Source organism: Mobula birostris, chromosome 10, assembly GCF_030028105.1.
Source record: "Mobula birostris isolate sMobBir1 chromosome 10, sMobBir1.hap1, whole genome shotgun sequence".
Classification (NCBI taxonomy): domain Eukaryota; kingdom Metazoa; phylum Chordata; class Chondrichthyes; order Myliobatiformes; family Myliobatidae; genus Mobula; species Mobula birostris.
This window is the reverse complement of record NC_092379.1, coordinates 92,187,876-92,212,931: the sequence shown is the minus strand read 5'-3', so window position 1 is coordinate 92,212,931 and position 25,056 is coordinate 92,187,876. Positions and strand designations below refer to the sequence as shown.

The following is a 25,056-nucleotide window of genomic DNA, read 5'->3' as shown; positions in this document are numbered from 1 at the left end:
TTCAGGAATTTGTGGGCATAATTTGGAGAATCAGATGGCATGATGGAGATACATTTCTACTAAAGGAGTTGTAAGGTGCTCCTTCCCTCCACTAGAATGCAGGTCACCCTTGGACAAGGTGCCCTAACTGCTTATCCCCTATCCCTCTCCGATCAGGGTCACAGAAGTGATGGTCGTATGAGCAGTTTGTGAATTTCACAAGTCCTGGTTATGATCCCAGGCAGACAATCTTTGAAGAGTATGGATAATGGCTGGGGTCACCAGTCTTGTGAAGACACTGCACAGAAGAAGGCAATGGCAAACCACTTATAGAAAAAAAATTGTCAAGAAAAATCATAGTCATGGAATATCTGACTGGTAAGCAAGGCAGTTTGGAGAGTCTGAAAATGAGCTGGGTCTACCACATACTCCATTTAGTGACATAACAGACAGCTGGCAAACGTTGAAAGCTGAAGCAAGAAACAAATTGCTGGAGGAACATAGCGCCACCTAGAGATTGGTTGACAGGCGCAGGGGATGTGCCCGCCTCGGGACTGATTGACAGGCGCAGGGGATGAGCCCGCCTCGGGACTGATTGACAGGCGCAGGGGATGTGTCCGCCTCGGGATTGATTGACAGGCGCAGGGGATGTGCCCGCCTCGGGACTGATTGACAGGCGCAGGGGATGAGCCCGCCTCGGGATTGGTTGACAGGCGCAGGGGATGTGCCCGCCTCGGGACTGATTGACAGGCGCAGGGGATGTGCTTGCCTCGGTTTGGAGTGATTGGCAAGCAGGTGCAGGAGCATTGTGGGACAGGAAGAGACATGCGCAGACTGAGCCATTTCTCGTTCATTTGCCGAGAGGAGCAGGAAGATGGCGGATGGAGATGGTGAGTGGTCTCAAGAATCGGGAGAGTAAAAAATGTCGTACTTAATAGTTGCAGCAAAGCAAGAATACTGCACGTAGAATTCATGCAGCCGCTATTAATGGTGGTGGTGTGAGAGTTGCAGCCTGATAATCTCAAAGGGGTACGATTGGCGGATACGAGCTGGTGGCTGCCGGTCACCGTGTTGGGCATCATCGAGGGCTCTGCAGCATTTATGTAGTGCTCATTTCGGTTGTATACGGGGTCCTGGCCGTCTCCTGTAGTTGGAAGGAGTTTCGGTGCATCTTTCGGCTTCCTGTGAACCGGGAGCCAGGCGGAGATGCCGAGCACGTGGCGGGCACCTCGTGGCCGCTGCTCGAACCACCAGGCCTGACTTTATGTCCGCCCCCTCTCCCACACATCCAGTTTCAAATGTGCAACTTACTCTGAGTTTAGCAAGTTATTCTGTCCCCCCAATTGTACGGAGTACTCTTTGTTAATTGATGTTGAGGCTGTATAGTATGGTAAGTATTAGGTAGATCATAAGACCATTGATACAGGAGCAGGATTAAGCCATTTCGCCCATCGAGCCTGCTTTGCCATTTCATTGTGGCTAATGCATTTCTCTGTTAGTCGCAATTTGCTGCCTTCTCCCCGTAACTCTTCGTGCCCTGACTAATCAATAAGCTTTCAGCTTCCGCCTTAAAATGTTGCAATGAATTTCACAGATTATCCACTCTGGCTAAAGAAATTCCTCCCAACCTCCGTTCTGAATGGTCATCTATTCTGAGGCTGTGCCCTCTGGTCCTTGACTCCACCACCACAGGAAACATCCGCTCCCCATCCACTCTCGATGCCTTTCAATGTTCGATGGGTTTCAATGATATTCCCCTCTTCTGAATACGAGTGTATGCAGGCCCAGAGCCATCGGTCGATCCTCGTGTGGTAAGCCTTCCATTCCCGGAATACTCGAACTTCAATTGAACCCTTTCCAATGTCAGCACACCCTCACTTTGATAAGGGGCCCAAAACTGTTCACAATACTCCAAGTAGTGCCTTACCAGTGGCTTATAAAGCCTCAACATTACATACAAGAGAAAATCTGCAGATGCTGGAAATTTACATTACATCTTGCTTTTGTATATTCTGTCAAAATGAAAGCTAACATTGCATTTGCCTTTCTCACCACCAACTCAACCTGTAGGGAATCCTGCATGAGGACTCCCTTTGTACCTTGGGTTTTTGAATTTTCTCTTCAAAAGAAAATAATCCTTTCAAAGTGCATGACTATACATTTTCTGACACTTCCATCTGTCACTACTTTGCCCAATCTTCTAATCTGTTTAACCTCTGCAGCCTACCTGTATCCTCAACACTACTTCGAACTATGCCATCCAGCAACCCCCAATTTAACTAGCCCAATCATGTGACAATTTGCATTGGACAATTAATCTACTAACTGATGTGCCTTTGACTGTAGGAGGAAATAGCATCTGGAGAAAACCCACTGATTCTGCAGAGAGGGTGTACAGTGGGTACCTGGACTGAACTCAGGCAGTCTGACCTGGAATAGCGTCGTTCTAACTGCTGTGCTACTGTGCACCCATAACTTTATTCAGATGAGTTGTGAGATGGGACTGTTGTCTTCTTACTCAACCCTGATTACAGGCTTCTGAGTTCAATCTTGAAATAGAGTGCTTCATGTAGTCAGCCATTCCAGCCTATTTCTGACACTTTATTAGCCAAACTTAGATTTCATTCATTTCCAGTATGCCCTCAATTATTTACCAGTGTTGCCACGGCTTAGAGAAATAGAGGCTAGGCAGTAGGGAAATTCTAGGCAGTTCCTAGGTTACAATATTGTGGGCTGAAGGGCCTGTAATGTGCTGTGGGTTTCTGTTCTATGTCACTAGTTGTCAGTTTCCTTTGGTCTCTTCCGCTACCCTTCCTCCCAACACTTCTGCTCCAACCCCTCACTTTTCTGTAGTGAAGGTGAAGGTTGGCCTGCAATTCACTCCTTTTGTCTCAGCAGGTGCATCTGCTCTGTTGTGTATTTGCAGTATTTAATGTTTTTGTTGCAACCACATTGTCTTTAGTTGGCTTTGTAACTCCATTAGATTTTACTGAAATATTCTGAAAGACATTCACGGTAAAGAACGTATAACATATTTCCTAAATAATTTCTTTCTTCTTGCAGCATCTGCTAAGAAACAAAAGAAACACAAGAAGAAATCTGAAGAAAGTATTGGGGTATGTTTCCACGTTAAATTTTTTTGGTCTATCCACGCAAGTTGAAAGTCAGTACTTCTCTGCAGTTTACAACAATGCTGTAAACCTGGCTTGGCATAAATTTCTTGTGCTATATTGCTAAGAGTAGCTGAAGCAGTCTAATCTCGAAATCATGTGAAGGCAGGTTGATTCATAATTGGAGTATTGCGGGAAATGAAGTGATTTACTTTCAATGGCAAATAGTCTTTACTGCTTGCTGTCAGCTGCTGTAGTGGTAACTGCTTTGACCTTGTACTTGGCTCAGTTTGACACCTTCATCTTTAGGCATTCTTTTTTCTCATGGCTGAAAGCTTGTTGGTACACTGATTTCATTGTCAAAATCCAAGATATTAGAAGTGGTCTGTGCATTTAAACCGTATCTTGCTATGGAACTTGGAGGGTGGTGGTGTAGATTAGAAGTGTAAATCTGTTTTGTCTGTTTAAGTATAATTGCATCTATATTCCCTGTTGAATGATGGTAATTTTGAGCTCAGCCTTCAAATGTATACCTTCTCAAGTGCCATTGCATATTGCAATCACCTGTCTGAAGTTGAAGTATCCTTGGTTTGAGATGGAGTGAATCTAGCTTGAATGGGTCCTATTGGACATGAGATATAGCAATGAAGAGAAATACGTTGAGGTGACAATGCAGCCTGCACTGCGATTGTCTTGTGGAATTGTTCACAATTTACGTGCTATAGTGAAGCAGATTTAAGATAGACATTTCTGCGGGCAGTCAAGCACAGTAAGAATGTGCCACAGTTTCTCTCAGTTGACATAAGTGTAATATTTTTGTGAGTTGAAGGCTACAGCTGGTTCATGCTGCTTCCTTCATTTCTTAATGTTGGCCTGTGGTGAAATTCTCTTTATGGATGGAATCCACACTGTAGATAGAAGAGGAGCTGCAACTGAGAGGGGGGCTGCTGTGGCTGTGGATGTAGTCTTTGTAATGTCCCAGTGCACAGTATGACAGTGTCTTATGGCCTGCTACAAAATTAATTCAAAGTTCTTCTATTTGCAGGACATCCAGCAGGTGACTGACTTTCTGATCGCACCAGAATCAAAGGCAGTAAAGTTAGATACGTCTCATTGGCCTTTGTTGTTGAAGGTAATCTCACCTGCATATGAGGCTAATATGTAACAGAAGAATTGTTAATTTAATACTTTTAAATCAGCTTGTTTAATGTTGATTCGCAATAAAGTTGCCATCTGGTCTTGTGCAACTGGAGTTCCTGATTCCACTCCGACATCGGTCTTGGGATGTAAGCTAACGTCAGTATCACTGACGCAGATTGGCACGTGGGACTGCAGACAGTTAAAACACATTCTATACAATGCACTGTTTTCTGATGGCCTGGTTAACTCTCAAAGGACATCATTGGAGCATTACCTAGTTAAATACCAAACTCCAGTTAGTGGATTTTTCTGTGTGTAAACTGGGTACTCTGTTCACCTGTGTTTTATTGTGTTTATTGCTTCTGAAGGGATTTGGTAAATCCTGGGGGCAGTTCTCTTCAATATACTTGTTGTTTTTGCAGAATTTTGACAAGCTTAATGTAAGGACAGCTCATTACACGCCTATTCCAAGTGGCTGTTCGCCTCTCAAGCGGGAAATCACTGACTACGTAAGGTAAGTTTGTGCATTGGAGTCGGCCATCCAATATGAGGTGCTTGACATTAGTGTGTGAGGGCCAGGAAACCTCTCATTTTTTTCCTGCCAGGAATATTGCGCCATCCTCTCATCCTTGCACATCTCCGTGAGACCTCATATTTCAGTTTCATTCAGTCCATCTTCAGAGCTACATTTCACCACTTGAATCAAGTTTCTGCTGTTGTATTTCAACTCTGATCTAAGTAACTAACATTCTGTTCCATTTTTTTATTCAACGGTACTTTCTTTTATCATTCATTTGACATGTCTGCAGAATTTGAAACCATTCAATCCATAATTCTTTAATAGGATCTCTCCACTTTCATCCGTGTATGCACTTGCTTCTGACTGGGCAAGTCATTGCTATACAACTATTCTCTACCATAACCTCCAACTCCCTCATTAGATTCTATAGGTCTACTGCTATTCCTCATCCACAACATTGTTTCGAAGTCCCGCGTTTCTTGCCCTCCCAGTTTTCATTTTCTTACACTGATTCTCATTTACTTCTCGTCTTAATTGCTTGAAAGCCAATTTTCCTTTCAAAACAAATTGTCCCCTAAAACTGAACCATCTTATTTATAACTAGAGCATTGTATTTAGCCTTCCTGACTTTCAGACCTTATTGTTATATTGGAGGTATTGTATAAATGGGAGTTAATCATTCTGTGAAAGCATGTCAATATCAGAGATGTCTCTGTAGGTCTGGATTCATTAACCTTGATAAGCCGGCAAACCCATCCTCGCACGAAGTGGTGGCATGGATACGCAGGATTCTACGGGTGGAAAAGACCGGTCACAGTGGAACGCTGGATCCTAAAGTTACGGGCTGTCTAATTGTGTGCATAGAACGAGCAACTCGACTAGTTAAATCCCAACAGAGTGCTGGTGAGTGGATTCCTTTGCTGGTCTGTATAATGTTGTATTAGCATTTGAGATGGGTGATTATAATTTTTTATTTACTTTTGTAATGTGAAAACCTAATACACACAAGCTGAAGTTTCAGCCTTTTGGTAGTTTTGTAAGTTTGTTTCAGTGGGTTTTAATGTCTCTGGGTGCTGGTCTGGGTTATTTTTGTCTTTAGTCATCCCTCTTGGTTTGGATTATGTAAGGGATCTTATAAGTGATCTTGAGCTTCTCAAACTCTTAATTTGAGATACAGTACCTGACGTGGCCTTTCCTGACAACTCTTTTGCTGTCAATTGTAGGCAAAGAGTATGTGGGAATAGTTCGGCTGCACAATGCTATTGAAAGTGAACTTCAGCTTAGTCGGGTGAGTAGGAATATATTGTTCGGAAATGTTAAGATGTGTACTGTAAGTGTCCAGGTATGTAATGTGTGCTATAGGTGCTGTGCTCATAACTGATTCCATAAATTACCCAAATCTCAGCTGATTTTGGAAGTAAATGCAAAATATGCCACAATGTCAAGATAAAAATCCCCCAAGTCAGTTTCTGTGCTCAAGTTTTAAACTGGCACACATATCCTAATACATAATTGTTCAGTAGTCTATACTATGTACGTGAAATGATGAACAAGTTTATCCATTCTCTGAGAAATGCAAGCCACTTGCTTCACTGCATGCTGATTTCTGTTCTAGGTTCAGTGTGTATTTCATCTACCTTGTGCCACATCTTCTCAGTGTTTTACTGACAAGTTATTGGTACCTGATTAGGTGTATGTGATGCGAGATGGTTTGTCAGGGTTTGGGACTATTTTGTACTCCCGCCTAAAAGATGAGTGATGCATCTGATCACGTGCGTGAATGATTCTAGTTGTAATTTGACTAACCAGAGAGGTTTCTGATTGAAATTCCAGTGTCCTGGAGCACTGCTATGATTCTATGAAGTTAATTAGTTTGTAAATGACCACAGGCATTTGTTACCTTGCTCCCAGCCTGTCCTAGAAATTTCTGCCATGCCTGTCAAATGCTCAAGCTTTATTCTTGGATCTATGAAATTGAAGCTTTCAAGTCTTAGCTATACTGCCAAACTTGGGATATTTTGTAATCCTATACTTTAACCAAGAACAATTAGTAATGTTCTGCTTAATAGTAAATGAGTTTTCATTTTTGCACTAAGGGCTTGGACATGCTGACAGGCGCTTTATTCCAACGTCCTCCCTTGATTGCTGCTGTTAAAAGGCAGTTAAGAGTCCGGACCATCTATGACAGCAAATTAATCGAGTATGATCCAGAGAGGCGACTGGGTGAGTACTAACTGTTCCAATACCAATTTGCTGATCAGTATTCTGCAAACATTCATATGCATTTCCAAGATACATTTTAAGATCTTAATCCTGATTTTTAGGAATTGTTATTAGCTATATAGGAGCTTGTTTGTAACAGTGCATAAAATTAGTAATGTATAGTTTGGTGCTGCAACTGCGAAGTGTTAATTTTCATGGCATTTACACTCTGTATGTGTGCCCATGATAACAGGAACTTGAGGATTGCACTCAATATGTGCTTGGCTTTAGTTCTAGGTTGCACTTGGCCTTTTTACTGCTATCTAGTTTCCAGAGTCCTGGAACACTGGTATGAATCTGTGAAGTTAATTAGTTTGCAAATGACCACAGGCATTTGTTGCCTTGCTCCCAAGCCTGTCCTAGCAATTTGCTTTTGCTAACAGTTTGTGTCATGATTTATGAATGTCTAATGATCACCGATGTGAACGCGTTTGCAGATACAGTAGTGAAGGTGGGATGTGTGAATGCTTTTTCATCCAGGACAGTCTGATTGAGCTCAGATTGTTGGAGTTGTGAGGCAGTCATTCTGGTTGACCCACTGAGTCACTTCGAGAAAAGACGGGGAGAGGTGAGAACATGGTTGAAAAGAATGTCAGTCTATGGAGCCAAAGGGGAACCATGACTCAGGTGATCATTTGCCTAAGGTGTGCATCCTTCCATTGGGCAAAGTGGCATTGATTCACTTGGTGAGTTGTTAAAATACACGCACTGTAGTTTGGGATGAGTTTTTAGAATCAGGTTTAGAAGCACTGACCTGTCATGAAATATGTTTTGCGACATTATACAAAATTACTTTTAAGTTGGAATGAGAAATAAGTGTTGCAAAAAGAGCAGAAGAGGTAGTGTTTGTTTATGGACAATTCAGGAATCTGCTGCTGAAATGTGTCCCCCTCAAGCTCTTGATAGTAGTGAGATGAGGGCATATCCTGGGTGGTTGGGGTCCTTAACGGTGGATGGGGCCTTTTTGGGGCATCGCCCTCTGAAGACAGCTTTGACGATGCGAAGGCTAATGCCAGTGATGGAGATGCAGAAATTTACAATCATCTGCAACCTTTTCTGATCCTGTCCAGTGCCTTATTGCCAGATGGTTTTACAGCTAGCTAGAGTGCTCTCTACAGTAATTCAGTAGAAATTTGCTAGTGACGTGCCAATTCTCAAGCCCCTAATGCTGTATAGTTGCTGCCATGCGTTCATAGTTGCATTATTATGTTGTGCCCAGGATAAAACCTCAGACATGTTGACAACGGGAACTTGAAACAGCTCACTTTTTCCACTGCTGACCTCCTTTAGTGGACTAGTGCACGTTCTCTTGACTTTTTCTCTTTCTGAAACCTATGATCAATTCCTTGCTTTACTGACATTAACTGGTGGTTGTTGCAATACCGTTGTATCAGCTGTGATCTTTCTGACTCCTTTATAACTTCTTGTTACCATCTGAGATCCTGTCTTTGGTGAATTTGTAGGTGGCACTTGCTCTGCGCTTAGCTGCGGATTCATAGGTGTAGAGTGTAAAGCAGCATCCTCGTGGTGCACCTCTTGATTGTCAGCGAGAGAAGTTTCTGATTCGCACCGACAGGTCTCCCAGTGAGGAAGTCAGGGATCCAGTTGCAGAGGAGAGCATAGAAGCCCAGGTTTTCAGGCTTATGGTATTGAATGCTGATTTGTAATAAAATACTGCTGTGTTGTCCATGTGTTCCAAGGCCAAGTGGGCGGCCAATGAGATTGTGTCTGCTGTAGTCCTATTGTGGCAGGTAAATTGTAGTGGGTCCAGGCCCTTGTTTGGACAGGAGTTAAATTTAGCCATGATTGTGAATGGCAGCTGGTGCACTGGTGAAGAATAATGTGTAACTGCATCTAGAAGTAATAGATGGTCATGTACCCCATGACAGGTTAAAGAACCAGCAGAAATGGAAAACACTTTGGAGTCTGGTATTGCTATTAACTAATGGTATTTATTAGTAACTACGCAATACAGTAATATAAAATAAGATAAATCAAACAGGTTAGCAAAGATTATATGTAAGTGTGGAAATATAAAAACTAAGCTTCTTCAAGCCTAGGGGCAAATGTATACAGTCTTATGGTGAGTACAGTTCGGTTCGAGGTATTGAGTTGAGTAGTGGTGGGGAGAGAGAGAGGAGGGTTTGGTTCTTCAGGTGAGCTGATGCTGTCGATCTTCCCATTGTCCTCCGAAATCCTTTGGAAGTCACCGAATGTGACCACAAAAGGGAAACCGCTCTTCTGTGGTGGAATTATCAACCCAGGAGAGGGTTGGACACACGAATAACTTTCCACCGGTCACACCTTTTTCACACTGCGAGAGCCACTGATCGATCCTCTAAAAACCCACCTTTCTGTGGGCACAACAAAGCTCATCCAGTGTCCAAAATCATGTGTCTGTGTGTCTACCAGCTGACCTTCTATTTATCTCACCATGCTGAACACCAGCTGTCCATCAAGTAGCTCCTCCCTTCTCTCTCTGCAAAAACACAGAAGCTGGTAGTGTCCTTGCAGAAGTGTAAACACGCTGCAGAGAAACCATAACACCATCTCAAAGCAGTCTTCGCCTCGCTTTTTAACAAGGTGCTTGTGTTGAACAAATCTCTCCCTCTCCTCTCCCTATAAAACCACAGTTCATAGGGATAATTCAGGATCCCATCACACAGATGAATATGTTTTAGGCGGTGTGGCTGATGGTAGAGGGGTTTTAGCGACTGAAATTTTTCAGTTGACCCGGTGGAAGTCTGTCATAAAGGTGAATTGTTAGAATTGACATAAGATATGAGTTTCTTTCTGGCCACATGATGTTAAATGGATGGATTGAGCACATTGTGCCAAGATGACTCTTATCCATCACCCTTAACTGATGGCTGTAACCTTGTTTACTTCATTGTGAATGTTTAAACACGGGCATTTTAAGCAGCTGAGAAATAACAGGTTTGGATTATTAGCACTCCCGTCTCATTTCATTTGGGAGGTGCTACAGGAGTAAATTGTAACCGTACTGTATTGTGAAATTTTGGTCTGCAGATCAATGTTCTATGAAGTGCCGGTTTGCCTTCATGATGCTTTTATTCAAAGTACTGTTGTCTAATGTTCTATATCAATGTGGGATAAGTATATCCATCCCTAATGTAAGGACTCAAATTGCATTCCATACTTAGGATCTTGTGCTGTTGCATCAAAGCTTATTCTTTATCCATCTTACTAATGTATGCCTTGCCATATCTACATATTTATCTTGTGTCGAAATATTCAAGTAATCCACTGTATACAACCATCTTGCAGTTTCAGTAGCTGATTAACTTTTTATTGTACTTCTCCCCCATTGTAATTCTTTGCATTCCCACTCAGCTTTTCTCAGCAAATTAGAATTCAGGTATAGTGAATTTATTATCAAAACACATATATGGTACCATATGCCACCTTGCGGTTCACTTTCTTGCAAGCATTTACAGCCAAAAATACAGCAGTTTTACAAAACTGCACGCGGGCAGACTGACAACCAGTTGCTGTGCAAAAACAGACAAAATGTGCAGTTAAAATAATACTGAGAACATCAGTTGTGAAGAGTCCTTAAAAGTGAGTTTGTAGGTCATCCAGAGTACAAAGTGATGAATGAAGTTATCCATGCTGATTCACGAGTCTGGTGGTGTAGTTTTAAAGGTGTGTGACATTGTATGACCTAAGGCCTGCTCTTCACTGAGCTGCTGACTCTCTGCATCTCCATTCCCCTCATGAGTTTTTGGCTCATGGTCTTCAGGCATCTTCCTCTTGCAGTCAATAATCAGCTTTTTAGTTTTTGTTGACATTCAGTGAGAGGTTATTTTTGAGGCCCCACTCGACTGGATTTTCAAATGAAAGGACAGGGTCATAAATAGCTCAAACTCTTAAACATTTGCCAATTGAAAATGACAGTTTTTCTTTTCTGCCCTTTGATTAATAATTTTCAAGATAATATACAAACTTTGTATGGCACCTAACCAAATGCTTTTTATTTTCATAATGCATTTGAGAAAATATTTCTGTGCTGTCTAACCAGTAACATTTCTGTATTTAGGAGTCTTCTGGGTGAGCTGTGAAGCAGGAACGTATATCCGAACATTGTGTGTCCATATTGGACTGTTACTTGGTGTTGGCGGTCAGATGCAGGAGCTGCGAAGGGTACGATCTGGAGTAAATGGAGAGAAGGTAGGAATAATTCTTCAAATCTTGTTAATTTAAGTGATTTAAATGAGTTTTGAGAGCCAGCTGATACCCGGTTTACTTTTATTTTCTGATTTGGCCCAAAGTGTTGAGTTCAGTGCAGGTTGCTTTCTCCTGTTCTGGTAATTAAACTTTGGGAAAGTGAAAGGCAGGGGGTCTATGACATGGTGGCCATTGTGTGTGTGTGTCCATCAGGAGACTCCAGGCTGACAATTGTATTTGGGAAATTTCATAGTTTTTGTGTTGGTGATTATTGTTTTATTAATGACAGGATAACATGGTAACAATGCATGACGTGTTGGATGCCCAGTGGCAATATGACCACAACAAGGATGAGACCTATTTACGTCGCGTCATCATGCCCCTTGAAAAGTTGATGGTGACCCACAAACGGATAGTTATGAAGGATAGTGCGGTAAGTAGAGGAGAAAAGTGCACTACTAGCCCCAAGTCAAAATTTGAGTTACAGGTGCATATTGGGCCCATTGGTAAAGTCAAGACTCTTAACAATGTGAGCTGTGGTTTAAAATGTCAATTAATATGCCATTTTCTTTTTCGGAGCTCCCTGTGTTTGAGCTAGTCATGATTATTTGAGAATAACGTCAGCACAATAAGCAAGTCTGTGTTTTGAAGAGTTGAAGAAAGTTAATGACATTGAAATATTTTTACTTGGTGTGAAGTTGTTTTTAGTGTTTTTGTGTATATATTTCAGATCCAAGTAAATGAGATGAGGTTTTGAGAATGGCTTGAAGTTTGAATCTTGCTGAATACTTTTCTAGTCTTGGGTGGTCTTATGTTACTTTTCTTGCCCTCTCAGGTAAATGCTATCTGTTATGGTGCGAAGATCATGCTCCCTGGTCTGCTAAGGTATGAAGATGGGATTGAGGTGAACCAGGAAATCGTTATTATTACGACAAAGGGAGAAGCAATTTGCATCGGTAATAAGTTAGGGTTGTTTTTTTTAGGCATAATTGGGTGTAATTTAACATTGTGTAATTTATGCATTTAGGAAATTAATTCAATTGCTTTAGACTTTGACCTTACTGTTACTCAAATACTTGGAGCATTAGTCTGCATGTGTGATTATGAACAGAAAGCATTTTTAGTTTCTTAATGCTTAAACTTTTCTCTGAAGTTGCATCTCGATGTCTGTTTGTGTTTGGGTGGCAGCTATTGCTTTAATGACAACGGCGGTGATATCTACATGTGACCATGGTGTGGTGGCAAAGATCAAGCGCGTTATCATGGAGCGGGACACGTACCCACGTAAGTGGGGCCTGGGGCCGAAGGTAAGCCAATTTTGGACAGCGGATAGGAACCAGTTGGTCTAGCCACATGATGATATTGATGAGCATTAGCACATTGTGCAAAGATGACTTTCATCTATCACCCATAACTGATGGCTAGTACTTGGATAATATATTTTATGCAAGACTTGTTTTACTTTTTTTGGTGTTGCTGGCTAGTGAATATTCTTAGTGCCTTTTAGAATATGGTGGGAAGTGTTCTCTGCAAAGTAGTAGGCCAAGGGTGGAAAAGAGAAGCTTACCAATTTTAGCAATTGTTTAAATGTACTAAATTTGCTTCCCAAATAGTAGCTGAAGCTGCAGGATTGTGTTGAATTACATACAATAGAAGTTCAAATTCTTCGTATTTACTTTGACAGTGGGAGTCCTTACTGCAGATATTTCCAAACCTGGATGTTGTTTCCTGATATATGGACAAGTTTATAAATTAATGTTTTAATTTTACAGTGAAATTGTTAAAAGGAATATGGGAAATGGGGCCTTGGTCAGTTTAAAGACTGGGAAATTGAGCCTCAGGAAATGGAAACTAGGCATCCATTGAATGGAATGTAAAAGGGGAAAAAATGAGATCTGTGGTCCCAACTATTAGAGAATAGCAACTATTACTTAGTGAATCACATGCTGAACTGTTGGAACTAAATAGTCGGATGGCAGATTGCTGGGAGGTTTACTTGGATGTTTTAGAATGTGAGAAGATTATCAGATTTTGGAGATTCAGATCAGCATCTAAAACTATTAATGTAATTTTATTTTTATTTAAAAGGCATGTGAAAAGAAAATGATGATCAAACAGGGTTTGCTAGATAAGCACGGCAAGCCAAATGGAAGTACTCCTGAGTTGTGGAAGAAGAGCTATGTAGATTACGTGTAAGAATTTTACCTTACATATCTGTAGTTGAATTGTAAGTTCTGCCACTTGGTGGTGCTCTGGTATCATTGCTGCATAATGAACGCTATTGCAATTGAGCTGCTGTGTGGTGCACGTTAGTCACATTCAGTGATGTACAATAGATTGGGGCATTCTCCCTGTGTATTGTGAATTGGGGCAGCTACTTATTTGGGACAAGAAACTGTCCCCAGTTTCTAACTAGGTATCAGTCAGATGCACTTGTGGCCTTTAGCAAACAGTTTTTAAATGGCATCAGTTGCATGTGTCTGTTCAAAATTTGTTTTTTGTTGCTGATATTTGGCAAGGAATAAGCAATAAGACAATTCAGAACTGGTTTGCTCACTGCGTTTCGAAGCATTCGGGTTATTATTTCAGCAAGTTGGGAACTACAAAGAATTTGAAGGTATTGGTAATCATCTTGAATGTTGCAATGAAAATAGATGTTTCAAGGATGCAGCCAACAAAAGTATTGTTTGAAGGCAGAACATCATCTGCACTAGGTGTCTGCACTAATTTTGTGAATTTATTCAATCAAAAGAACAGCAGCTTACACTTGAATTCCTCCGTAGATAACTATTAGGAACTAATACTGATTTTAGTGTTGTAGTAGTAGTAGTATTGGTAGTGTTGTAATCTGTTCTGTACTTCATTGAAGTACATAATTAGTTACTCAGTTAAATGGTAGCTCATGGTTTGAAAAAATTTATCCAATGAAATACAGTACCATATGGAACAGGCCCTTGGAGCTGTGCTGTCCAGCTACCCCTGATTTAACCCTAGCCTAATCATGGATCGATTTACAATGATCCATTTAAACAGTATGTCTTTGGACTGTAGGAGGATACTCCCAGGGCATCCACAGAAAACTCACAGGGTCACAGGGAGAATGTACAATTTCCTTACAGACAGCGGCAGGTTCTTCCCAGTACATTCTTCCCATGATTTTAACTATTTTTATGAAAGTTCAGTTAATTGGGACAGCAGGTCAATTGGGGTAAAATGTACTGGTCCTGCTGACAGATCTCATTCTGAAACGACAGTACTTTTTCCCATAGGTGCTGTTTGGCCTGCTGAGGTCCTCTATCTAGCATTTTGTGTGTGTGAACCAGAATCCACTGTATTTTGTGCTTTTGCTTGTTCAGTGATACAGCGTTGGGTGCACTGTTTATATTGAGGTTGAATTTTCTCTAGTGCAGGGGTTCCCAAACTTTTTTAAGCCATGGACTAATAGCATTAATCAAGGGGTCTGTGCATCCCAAGTAGGGAACCCCTGCTGGAGGGTAAAGTGAACTGATAAATGGCTTCAATTTCTATGGGGGGGGGGGGGGAATCATAAATCTGATTACTAGCAGATTGTTATCCCTTTCCAGCCTGGTGTGGCTTCAGAGGGAGTTAGTCTGCAAGAGAAAAAGGAATTGCGAGGCAGCTGCAGTTCATTGTGAGATTGTTGGATTCCGCATTTCCTAACATGTTAACATTAATACTTTATCTCCATTTTACAGTCATACGAAAATGGAGATAAGGCATGGAAAAGCAGTCCATTAGTATCTATTTGAAGGTGACACCTTGCATGCACCACCTTTAATGTGCATTTTTATCAAATTATATTTCTAGTTCTGGAAATCAAGCACCTAGCAGTGTAGAAGCTAGCAATGTGGCACAAAGCCAGGCAGTGAAGGTAAGTATTATATTTGGGGCTTGGGTTAATATTAGCTTAATGGAATATTTTGATTACTGAAGCAAGTTCAATTTCACTTTATTTCTTACATCCTTCACGTACTCGAGGAGTAAAAATATTTGTTATGTCTCCGTCTAAATATGCAATCATAGTAATATATAATAAATAGAACAATCAGTGTAGCATCGAAATACACTCAAATCAGTGTGAGCTAATCAGTCTGATGGCCTGGTGGAAGAAGCTGTCCCAGAGCCTGTTGGTCCTGGCTTTTATGCTGTGGTACTACTTCCCAAATGGTAGCAGCTGGAATAGACCGTGGTTGGGGCAACTCAGGTCCCCAATGATCCTTCGGGCCCTTTTCTCACACCTGTCTTTGTAAATATCCTGAATCATGGGAGTTCACAATTACAGATGCGCTGAGCTGTCCGCACCACTCTCTGCAGAATCCTGCGATTGAGGGAAGTACAGTTTCCATACCAGGCAGTGATACAGCCGGTCAGGATGCTCTCAATTGTGCCCCTATAGAAAGTTCTTGGGATTTGGGGGCCACACAATTGGTATGTACAGTCCAAGTGAGGTCCTCGGTGATGTTTATGCTGAGGAACTTAACCCCAGATGCATTGATGTCAGTAGAGGTTAACCTGTCTCCATTCCTCCCGTAATCCACAACCAGCTCCTTTGTTTTTGCGACATTGAGGGAGAGGTTGTTTTCTTGACACCACTGTGTCAGAGAGATGAGTTCTTTCCTGTAGGGTACCTCATTATTGTTTGTGATTAGGCCAATCAAAGTAGTGTCGTTGGCAAATTTAATTAGCAGATTAGATCTGTGTGGCGTGGGGCTCCTGTGTTGAGAGAGGGGTGGAGGTGAGTGAGCTGACTCTTACCACCTGCCGGTGATCTGACAGGAAGTCCAGGATCTAGCGGCACAAGGCAGGATGTAGGCCGAGGTCTCTGAACTTTTTGTCAAGCCTGTATAGAATTATGGTGTTGAATGCTGAACTGTAGCCCAAGAACAGTATTCTCACATAAGCATCTTTATTATGCAGGTGTTTTATTTGTGTGTCGTTATGATTGTCAATTTGCTCATTCAAGAACTTGAGCAGGAGAAAGATGGACATTGACTGTATAATTGAATGCAGGACTAAGGAACTTTAGTCCCTAAAGCACATTAGGCAATGCACGGAACAGAAAATAACTTCATTATCTAATCCGAACAGTTCCTGCCTCAGCAATGTTTGGTTACTTCTGCAGTCTATCTCAGTCTCATATAAACAAATACCCGAACATTCAAATTGGATGATTCATTTGAGGTGGTGGAAGGCCACTTAGATGCTCTGCAATGATAGAGCATTTGTAACTAGTAAACATTTTGCATGCATATGAGGCCACTTGTTACAGTGGTGCAGTGTGAAAACAGGCCACATCAAGCCCTTATTTGCATTAGATTCTGACAATTTCCTATTAACCAGACCAATTAACTTACTAGCCCACATCTGTGGGATGCGGGAAGAAAGTATCTGGGGAAACCAATTCATTCACAGAGCAAACAGGCAAATACCACACCCAGCACCAAGGGATGAAATTGAAATTGACACTAGAATTGAGGCAGCAGATCTATTTGCTGTGCTGTTGTGTTGCACCAGTGTGTAAGATTTTTCTCTCCTGATTCTGAAATTCAAGTCGGGTATTTGTTGTGAGGAACTCTGCTTTAGTGTTGATTCTTCATTGTTCGCTTTGCATGTATTCTGCAGCGAAAGAGAGAAAGTGAAAGTGAGAGTGATGAATCAATGCCATCCACCCCTGCGAAGCCAAAATCCCCAACGGAGCTGAGTAAGAAAGAAAAAAAGAAAAAGAAGAAAGAGAAGAAGCAAAGGTTACTTGAGGAAGCAGAGGTGAGTGTGTAATGTGTACTGTTGCAAAATGGACATGTTCCCTTTGAAGCTTGGTGTGATTGCTGTTCGTGGAACAATGTGTAAGCTGGGGAATTTTTAGTTGTCTCCAGATGAAAAAAAGACTTGGTTGAGTTTGTAGTTCACAATTTGTGCACCACTGCCTCTGCTTGAGTTAATAAATATATATTTTTAAAAATCGGATTTAAGCTGCACTGAAGTGGAGAAGTGGGTGTTCAAATGGAATTAGAAAAATGAGTATTGCCGTCAAGTTGGAGTGATGGGCATGCAGTCTGGTGAGCTAGATATTTCACAAACTATAGTTGTAAAACCTAGTGTATTTCAACCTTTAACCAATATATCTACATTTATTGATCGAGTTTTGGGGGGAGGTGAAGAGTGAAGTGGTTGCAAAGTGTGGTCAGAGAAGAAGCTGCCATACGAGTGGGAGAAGTCATTCACACAAGTGTTGATGCACAAATGTCTGCTCTGTATCCTGATGGTGGAAAAGTAAACACATTGTAGCATGAAATTCAGTACAGGGGTGTGTATCAAAACAAGGTAGTGTTACTGAAAATGTATTGGGTTTTCAATGAAACTGCATTGGAAGCATTGTAATTTTACTTCCCATGTCCAAGGGTGGGTCCTTTGAAGCATTAAAGCACAAGGTGTCGGTGTTTAAAGTGCATTTTCTTCGAAGAAATAAAGGATGAAGCACTTTAATTAAGGAACTCCTGCAAACCAAAGAGGAATTAATTTTCCATGAGATCAGTGTGTTTTCGCCAGTGCAGAGATGGGGGAATGTGTGGTGGCTGTTAGAAAGGCAAGCAAGTTATAGAATAGCCCTACTATCAATGAATTATGAGGGTGCACTCTTAATAAGAATATTGCTGAGAGTAAATTTTATATTCTTCAATATTCTCAGTGAACCTTTCCTTTGTATAGATAAAAACTGAAAAAATTGATCCAGTACCTACATCAGAAACACAAGAGTTCATTCCAGAGGTCAAGAAAGAAAAGAAAAAGAAAAAAGAAATGGAAATTGGAGAGCCTGTGACTGGAGTAAGTGCCATTTAAAGCCACTAATAATTAGTTTATTGATGCAGAATAACAATAGCATTTTCCTGTCAGGTAACAAGATACTTCATCTTTATACAGAATCAACTGTAGTAATTAAAGTGCCAAGTTGTGATTGTATTACAAATATGGTTACTTTTTGAGAAAATTACAGGGCTAGGATATTATTGGAGTGAGTTAATATCCAAAATACTTTTGATGACAAATAAAAACTCATCCTGTAGAGTACCAGAGGGAAAATGCCCGGGATGTTTGACAGGAGAGAGCATTGGTTTGAAAGGGAGAATGGATAACAGTAAATTTATTTTAAACTGCTGGGGTTCTGTGGCTATATGTGGAGAAATGGACTGTGATAGGTCTTCTGTGAAGTAGTACTGTGGTGCAATAGCAGAATTGGGCTGTTCTGTCTCTACCGCCATTCCATCATGGCTGATTTTTTAGCCCTTCCAACCCCATTCTATCTATTAAGAGCCTATCAACCTTCGCCTTAAATGTATTCAATGACTTGGCCTCCACAGCTGTCTGGCAATGAATTCAACAGATTCACCACCCTCTGGTTAAAGAAATTCCTCCATCTGCAACCTAAATGGACATCCCATCTATTTTGAAGGCTGTGCCCTCTGGTCCTAGACTTGCCCACTATTGGGAAGCATCCTCTTCACGCCCACTCTATCTAGGCCTTTCAGTGTTCAGTAGGTTTCATTGAGATCTCCCCACCCCTCATTCTTCTAAATTCCCAACAAGTACAGATTCCACCCATCTTCATATCATCTGCAGATTTTGCCACAAAGTCTTCAATTCCAGCGTCCAGATCATTGATGCGTAACATAAAAAGCAGCCCCAGTACCGACCCTGCTGAACACCCACTAGAGTCTGACAGCCAACCAGAATAGGTTGCCTTTATTCCCACTCTCCCTTATGCCAGTCAGCCAATCTTTGTGCATTCTGGTATCTTTCCTGTAGTACCATGGGCTCTCATCCTGTTTAATGGCCTGGTGTGTGGCAACTTGTAAAAGACATTCTGAAAGTCCAAGTAAACAACATCCACTAGCTGTTATTTCCTCAAAGAATTTCAACACGTTTGTAAGACAAGATTTCTCCATAAAGAAACTATGCTAATTTCAGCATATTCTTCTCTGTGCTTCCAAGTATCCTGAAACCTCATCCAAAGTATTTAAGTGGATTATTTGCTGTTTTCATGGAATTGTCAGCTGGTATGGTTTGATTTACTGAACAGAGGTATACTGAACAGGTTTGATTTACTGAACAGGTATATTGCTTTAAATTGGTTGCTGTTATTACAGTTATGTCTATAACTGGCTGCAAGAATATTGTTGCTGACTTCTGAGGTTCTTGTGACTAATTTAGGATACAAGGTAAATAACTAGTCGTGATGCAGCAGTTAATTTGTTAAATAGTGTGGCCATTTTGTTCATTTACCAATTTGATTAATTGTCTACAGGAGACTGAAAGCTCCAAAAAGAAGAAAAAGAAAAAGGAAAAAGAAAAGGCTGCAACATGCGATTACTGACAAGACTTGAATTTTGGACTGACTTAGCAGAGAGGAGGTGGCTCTTGCAGGGCCAGTGTGACGAGTATTGCGTTACTTTCCTTCCCAGCCATTAGGGGTCTTCAGTTCATGCTGTTTAAATGACCTTCATGCTTAAACTTTGCAGTTTTGTAGCTAGGATTTGTTGCCTCATTCAATACACTATCCTGTTTTAAGGATAATAGTCAAAATTCATTGATGCACTTTTGTGCAGTATGTTAATGCTGTAAGAATGGTGTACTTTGTGGAAAGAGTATCTGGGTAATCTTAACTTTCAGTGACTGCGTAGCAGTGAACGTTTCCTCTTGGGAATATTTTGTATGTGCCATCTCCTTTGCAAAGGGGAGGGGGGGTACTTTTCTGCAGTGAGAGTACCTGGGCAATCTTGATTCTCAGTGACTGCAGAGCAGTGAAATTTCCTACTGGGAATATTTTGTATGTACCATTCCCTTTGCAAAGGGGAACTTTTTTTAAATGTCTAAAGCAACAGCGGACACAACATGGAACCTGACGTCTGCAGAATGCTGTTACAAACCAGCTTAAGATTTTGGTGAAGTTTGGGAAAAGATATGGGTTAGTGTTATTTGGCTCAGATGCTTTCCTATTTGTGTTCATTTGGTTTTTGTGAAGTTTAAATCCTTCGGAGATTGTAACAGGCTACTATCTCTGCATATGCTCAGGGCACGTTCACCAAATAATAGAAACTGCAACATGATGACTTCAGGAATGTGTTGCCTAGAGTGGAATGAATTTGCAAAGTACTAGCAATGTGAATATTTCAGTTATTTTTATATTGGGAATCTAGGTTCCTGTATTAGTTATTGTGTATATTGTAATAAATCTAAACACATCTTTGGGGGCATCCAGTAAACTTGTCTTGATGTCCATGTTTATGGGTTTTGCCCTCATTTAACTGTACAGACTTGACTGATTATTGTAACAGGCCTGGTCATTTTTAAAATAAATGGCTCCTTTCTACTTACTGGGCTCATTTCTGTCTGTGATACCGCTGTGTAAGGACCTTATTTATGCATTTGGCATTTAGGATGCATGCATATTTTAAATGAAAAGGCATGTAAGATACTAGAATGGCCTCCTACATGCTAGAACAAATTTGGAAATTGGGTTGAAATGAATATGAAAAATAGCTGAATGAATTTCTGGAATTCTGAAGTAAAAGTTCTGGAAAAAAAATGCTGAAATTGCCATGGTTACTGTTGAGATAAGTATCCACAATATGTAAAAGAACCTGTCGACCTACTTAACTCAGGAAAAGGGTGTTTAATAGGATGCAGAAGGAATACACCAGGTTTTTGTCTATATCGAGTATTTGTTATGGGATTTAGTATTTTTCTCTCCAGTGAACATTAATGGAGATAGATTTCTGGGGTACAGATTGGGTAGACTGCAGGAAATGTAAACTATAATACAGATACAATTGAGATTCTGAGGGTTAAGATATATGCCTTTGGAAAGAAAAGTTGATAATGAATAGTCAGCATGACTGGGAGATCATGCCCCAAATTTTTTTTGGAGTAATGAAGAATGGTGATAAGTGTTTTATTATGAACCACTAAGGCATACGATTTCACACGTTAGAATGCCACGGAAAGTTACTTTGTGAGATCCAGGAAGAGTTGGCCTTAGTAGGGTGATGGAAGTTTGTTTATTGGACTGGAAGCTTGTGATGAGTGGTGTTCCTGAGCAGTCAAGCGCTAGGCCCATTGCTGTTTGCCATCTATATCAATGACCTGGATGACAATGTACAATGCTTGGGAAGTTAGCAGATAACTCTTAGTGGTGTTGATATTGGGAATTGAAGGGATCTTAGTCACAGTGTTGTAGGTAAACTCAATGGTGAATTAGGCTTTTAGCGTGCTGACCTTCAGACAGCACTGAGTATAGAAGTTATAATTTTTTTGTTGCAGTTGTACAAGATCTAAGGCTGCAATAATCAGTAAAGGATTGATGTTTTCAGTTTTGTCACCTTGCTAAAGGAATGATGTAATTAAGCTGGAAAATTGAGATTTGTGAGGATGTTGCTAGGACCTGAGTTAGGGAGAGAGATTGAACAGGTAGAGACTTCATTCATTGGAGAGTAGGTGAATGAAGGGGTGATCTTGGGTGTAAAAAAATCAAGGACATGGGTAAAATGAATGCAGTTTTTTTTTGCTCAGGGTGGGGGGGGGGAATTGAGATTTAATAGGAAAATGAGAGACAACTTCACTTGGTGTTCTGTATATGGAATGAGCTGCCAGGACAAGTGGTTGAGGCAAATATGTTAACATTTAAAAGATACTTTGACGACTACAAGGATAATAAAAGGTTAGAAGGATTTGGACCAAATGCAGGCAAATGGGACTAGGTTGATGTCTTGATTAACATGGACTGTTTTGGCCCAGGGGCCTGTTTCCATGTTTTAGACTCCAGAGGGTAAAGATTTAGAGGGATTTTGAGGAAATGTTTCACCCAGAGAGGCAGGTACTAGGAATACACTGCTTGAGAATGGGGAAACGGTATTCAAATGTCTAGACAACTGCTAGATGATCAGCTTAATCAGGATGGTTGCTTACTCACAAATTGATGTAGAAATGATGGGGCTGAATAGCCTGTTTTCATATGGTTTGACTGAACTTGTAGGCAAAAATGATGTATTAATTCCAAACTGATCCTGAAAGTGTTTGAATATGGCAGTGATATGAACTACTGTTTCCAGTTGTCAGTCAAAAAAACCTAACTATTCCAGCAATTCACTGAGGTAAATGCCTTTATTTAAATAAGCATTTCCACTTAGATGAGAAAATTACATAACTCAGCATTATATGGTGTACTTTTGCAATTAATGTTTAGCACCTAATATCTTGCATAATTTCAAGTTGACTAGAGGATTTTAGAACACTTATACTTAGATGCGTACCTTGGCTGTAGTTAGGTGAAACGGTAGACATGATATGCCTGAATATTTCTTGCACCATTCCCCACTGCATTTCAAGCGTGGACTGATACCATAATTCTAAATTTTATAGTTTTCGATAGCCTAATGACCTGCATGATCCATTCTTGGACCTGCTGGTGACATAGTGATGCATTATTGTTCTCTGTCTTGTGCAAATGCTGCAATATGAAACAGAATGAGCTGTAATAAGGTCATTCACTACAGTGGTGTTGTGGAGGAATTTAAATGCTGGGCCAGGTACATTAAAGGGTTACATACAACAGGCTCTAGGAAAGTTATTTAAAGCAAATGTAAGTCATCCAACATTGTGAGTAATACAATCTCCCGTTACTTAACAGTCATTGCTTTTAAAGTATATAAAACTTGATGACCTTAGAGATGGTGTATCAATTGAATGGCATCTTCTAAAATGCTAATAGGGATGTTTTCAGTTATAAGTGACAAGGCTCCAAACTGCATTCTGATTTTGGATTAAATGAATTCTAAAAAGTACATTTTATTTGTTGTACCCCTCCTGCAACAGTCCACTAATAGACCCATGACACAGGTACCCATTGTGCTGTAGTGCATGCATTTTCAATTGCCTCCACCAGATTTTGCACTGTATCTTCTAGTTCATTGTTAACCAGTGTCAGATCAAACCAATGTCCATAAGTTTGCTGGAGGATTTCTGACTCCTTTTGGATCTTCTTGAGAGATTCAACCTGGAAAAAAAAACATTGATTTGCCTTGAAGTTATGTTCACTCACTTGACCAGAAAGATTCCATGTCTGCTATCTAATTGGACATTGCAGTTGTTACCAGTTTTTTCCCAAACTTAAGAACTTTTTATGTCAAAAGCCATATCCTGTGATTGTGAGCTATAGATAGGTGTGAAGGATGGTTCCATATTAAATATTTGTGTTAAGGGCTTTTTATCGGCTTTGATAATATGCATTTTGTTCCCCATTTTAATTTTACCTATAACTGATGGTGTTTGAAAGCAACTTTTGCACATTTGACCTGGGGATCCATTTCTTGTGTCTGCTTTATTATTGACTGTCCTTAAGTATCTATTCCTTCCTCTCATTCACTTTGACTTTCTTGTCTGTGCCCTGTCTCCCTATTGTTATCCTTGTACTTAATGACATGCCATTTAAAATGAAGTGACACACATTAAAATGGAATTAGTTGCCTGATCTTGACGCTGCTTTTGCTTTTCTGGGCTTGATCATACCTCTGTCTCTCACCGTTCAATTAACCTGCCTTCTACACCATTGACAATGGGCATTATTACTTAAATTTTGCCATGCATTAGTGGTGGTAAATCCCTCAGCAATGGGTTTCATCTTCATGTCCAGGGTAGGAGAAGATGGCGGCGCAACGCAGTGCGCACGGCCGCTCTGGAATGATATCTGTATTTGTTAAGTAGGGTACCGTGCACAACCTTGATTTGATGGAGACAGACGTGAGAAGCACGGAGGAACATCTGGAGAAACTTCTGAAATGCTCTCTTCGCTGCTGCTGCTATTGTGCGATTGAGAATCTCCGGAGGGGAAGGCCCCAAATCCTCGGCTTTGTCTATTGTTTGGCGGCTGGGGTTGGGGTCGAAGCGCTCGGCAGAGATGGTGCACAGTGTCGGAGGGCTGGTCGGAGGCTGGAAGTTTTCGGACGGCCTCAAGAGTCGGCTGTGGTTGGGTGCTGCATCGGCAAGTTTGCAGTGCTGGAGGTTAATGGCAGGGAGAGTTTTTCTTCCTTCTATTGTCTGCGTGAGATGATGGGACTTTGAGAGACTTTGAGACTTTTTTTTTACCATGCCCATGGTCTGTTCTTTATCAAATTACGGTATTGCTTTGCACTGTTGTAACTATATGTTATTATGTTGTTTTTGTCAGTTTTTCAGTCTTGGTCTATCTTGTGTTTCTGTGATATCATACTGGAGGAACATTGTATCATTTCTTAATGCATGCATTACTAAATGACAATAAAAGAGGACTGCGTGTCCTCATAATCTAATATAATTTACTCTTTGTAAAAATATATTTTCCTCACAAAAACTGAAAAAGAATGGAAGGCGGCAAAGTGTGGGATCCTGGCACTGGCTATGAGCAAAAATAAAATTGTAGTATACTGTGTACATACATCTATTGATGCTTCTGGACACATCTTCAGTGATGTTCCTGGAATCATCCGGTGTTTCGGGTCTTTCAACATCATACAACCTCCAGGTGACCCAGCCGGGGCTGATCAGACCCCAGCTTGTGTCCAGATGGCTAGCTATGTCTGACTCCATGGCTCCCCTCTTTTGAGCCACAGCCATCTTGAGGCCCTCAACGGTGGTACTGCGGATGGCCCTCCTCTTCCTCTCTCCCTTGATGCCCAAAATGCTGAAGGCTCTAGCTAAGGAACGGGCTGCAAATCCCCTACAACCAACCTCCACTGGGAAAAAAGGTTTTGGGGAAAACATTACTGAACTACACACTCTTGAATATTAATACCAAATGAAGATTGACAT

At 40.9% G+C, this 25,056-nt stretch overlaps 2 protein-coding genes and 4 non-coding genes across 8 annotated transcripts in view; 5 read left to right on the top strand and 1 right to left on the bottom strand.

The window, feature by feature from the left end:
- Positions 1–815: 815 nt before the first annotated feature.
- On the top strand, positions 816–20,584 carry dkc1 (dyskeratosis congenita 1, dyskerin). Of its 2 annotated transcripts, XM_072270590.1 has the most exons (16): positions 817–869; positions 3,043–3,095; positions 4,135–4,221; positions 4,652–4,743; positions 5,468–5,652; positions 5,973–6,037; positions 6,846–6,972; positions 11,072–11,202; positions 11,489–11,632; positions 12,035–12,155; positions 12,388–12,506; positions 13,288–13,391; positions 15,028–15,091; positions 16,843–16,983; positions 17,926–18,042; positions 19,520–20,584. In XM_072270590.1, exons 1-16 carry the CDS (start codon positions 854–856, stop codon positions 19,586–19,588), a joined length of 1,635 nt encoding a protein of 544 aa, XP_072126691.1. In that variant the 5' UTR covers positions 817–853; the 3' UTR covers positions 19,589–20,584. The 2 variants fall into 2 exon arrangements, with proteins under 2 accessions (XP_072126692.1, XP_072126691.1); XM_072270591.1 differs by lacking the exons at positions 17,926–18,042; positions 19,520–20,584 and adding an exon at positions 17,906–17,923 and having other exon boundaries at positions 816–869.
- Positions 6,287–6,521, top strand: LOC140204619 (small nucleolar RNA SNORD17). Its single transcript, XR_011887689.1, has one exon. It is a non-coding gene; the product is annotated as a small nucleolar RNA SNORD17 (small nucleolar RNA).
- Positions 9,808–9,883, top strand: LOC140204612 (small nucleolar RNA SNORD83). The gene has a single exon (XR_011887684.1). It is a non-coding gene; the product is annotated as a small nucleolar RNA SNORD83 (small nucleolar RNA).
- Positions 11,296–11,432, top strand: LOC140204615 (small nucleolar RNA SNORA36 family). Its single transcript, XR_011887687.1, has one exon. It is a non-coding gene; the product is annotated as a small nucleolar RNA SNORA36 family (small nucleolar RNA).
- LOC140204613 (small nucleolar RNA SNORD83) lies at positions 12,548–12,622 on the top strand. Its single transcript, XR_011887685.1, has one exon. It is a non-coding gene; the product is annotated as a small nucleolar RNA SNORD83 (small nucleolar RNA).
- A 1,771-nt stretch (positions 20,585–22,355) lies between the features above and the next one.
- Positions 22,356–25,056, bottom strand: part of mpp1 (MAGUK p55 scaffold protein 1) — a 72,638-nt gene continuing 69,937 nt past the window's right edge. For both annotated transcript variants that reach the window (XM_072270593.1, XM_072270592.1), the window contains one exon: positions 22,356–23,266. In XM_072270593.1, coding sequence (XP_072126694.1) covers positions 23,090–23,266 — 177 coding nt within the window. In that variant the 3' untranslated portion in view covers positions 22,356–23,089. The remainder of the gene's footprint in view (positions 23,267–25,056) is intronic.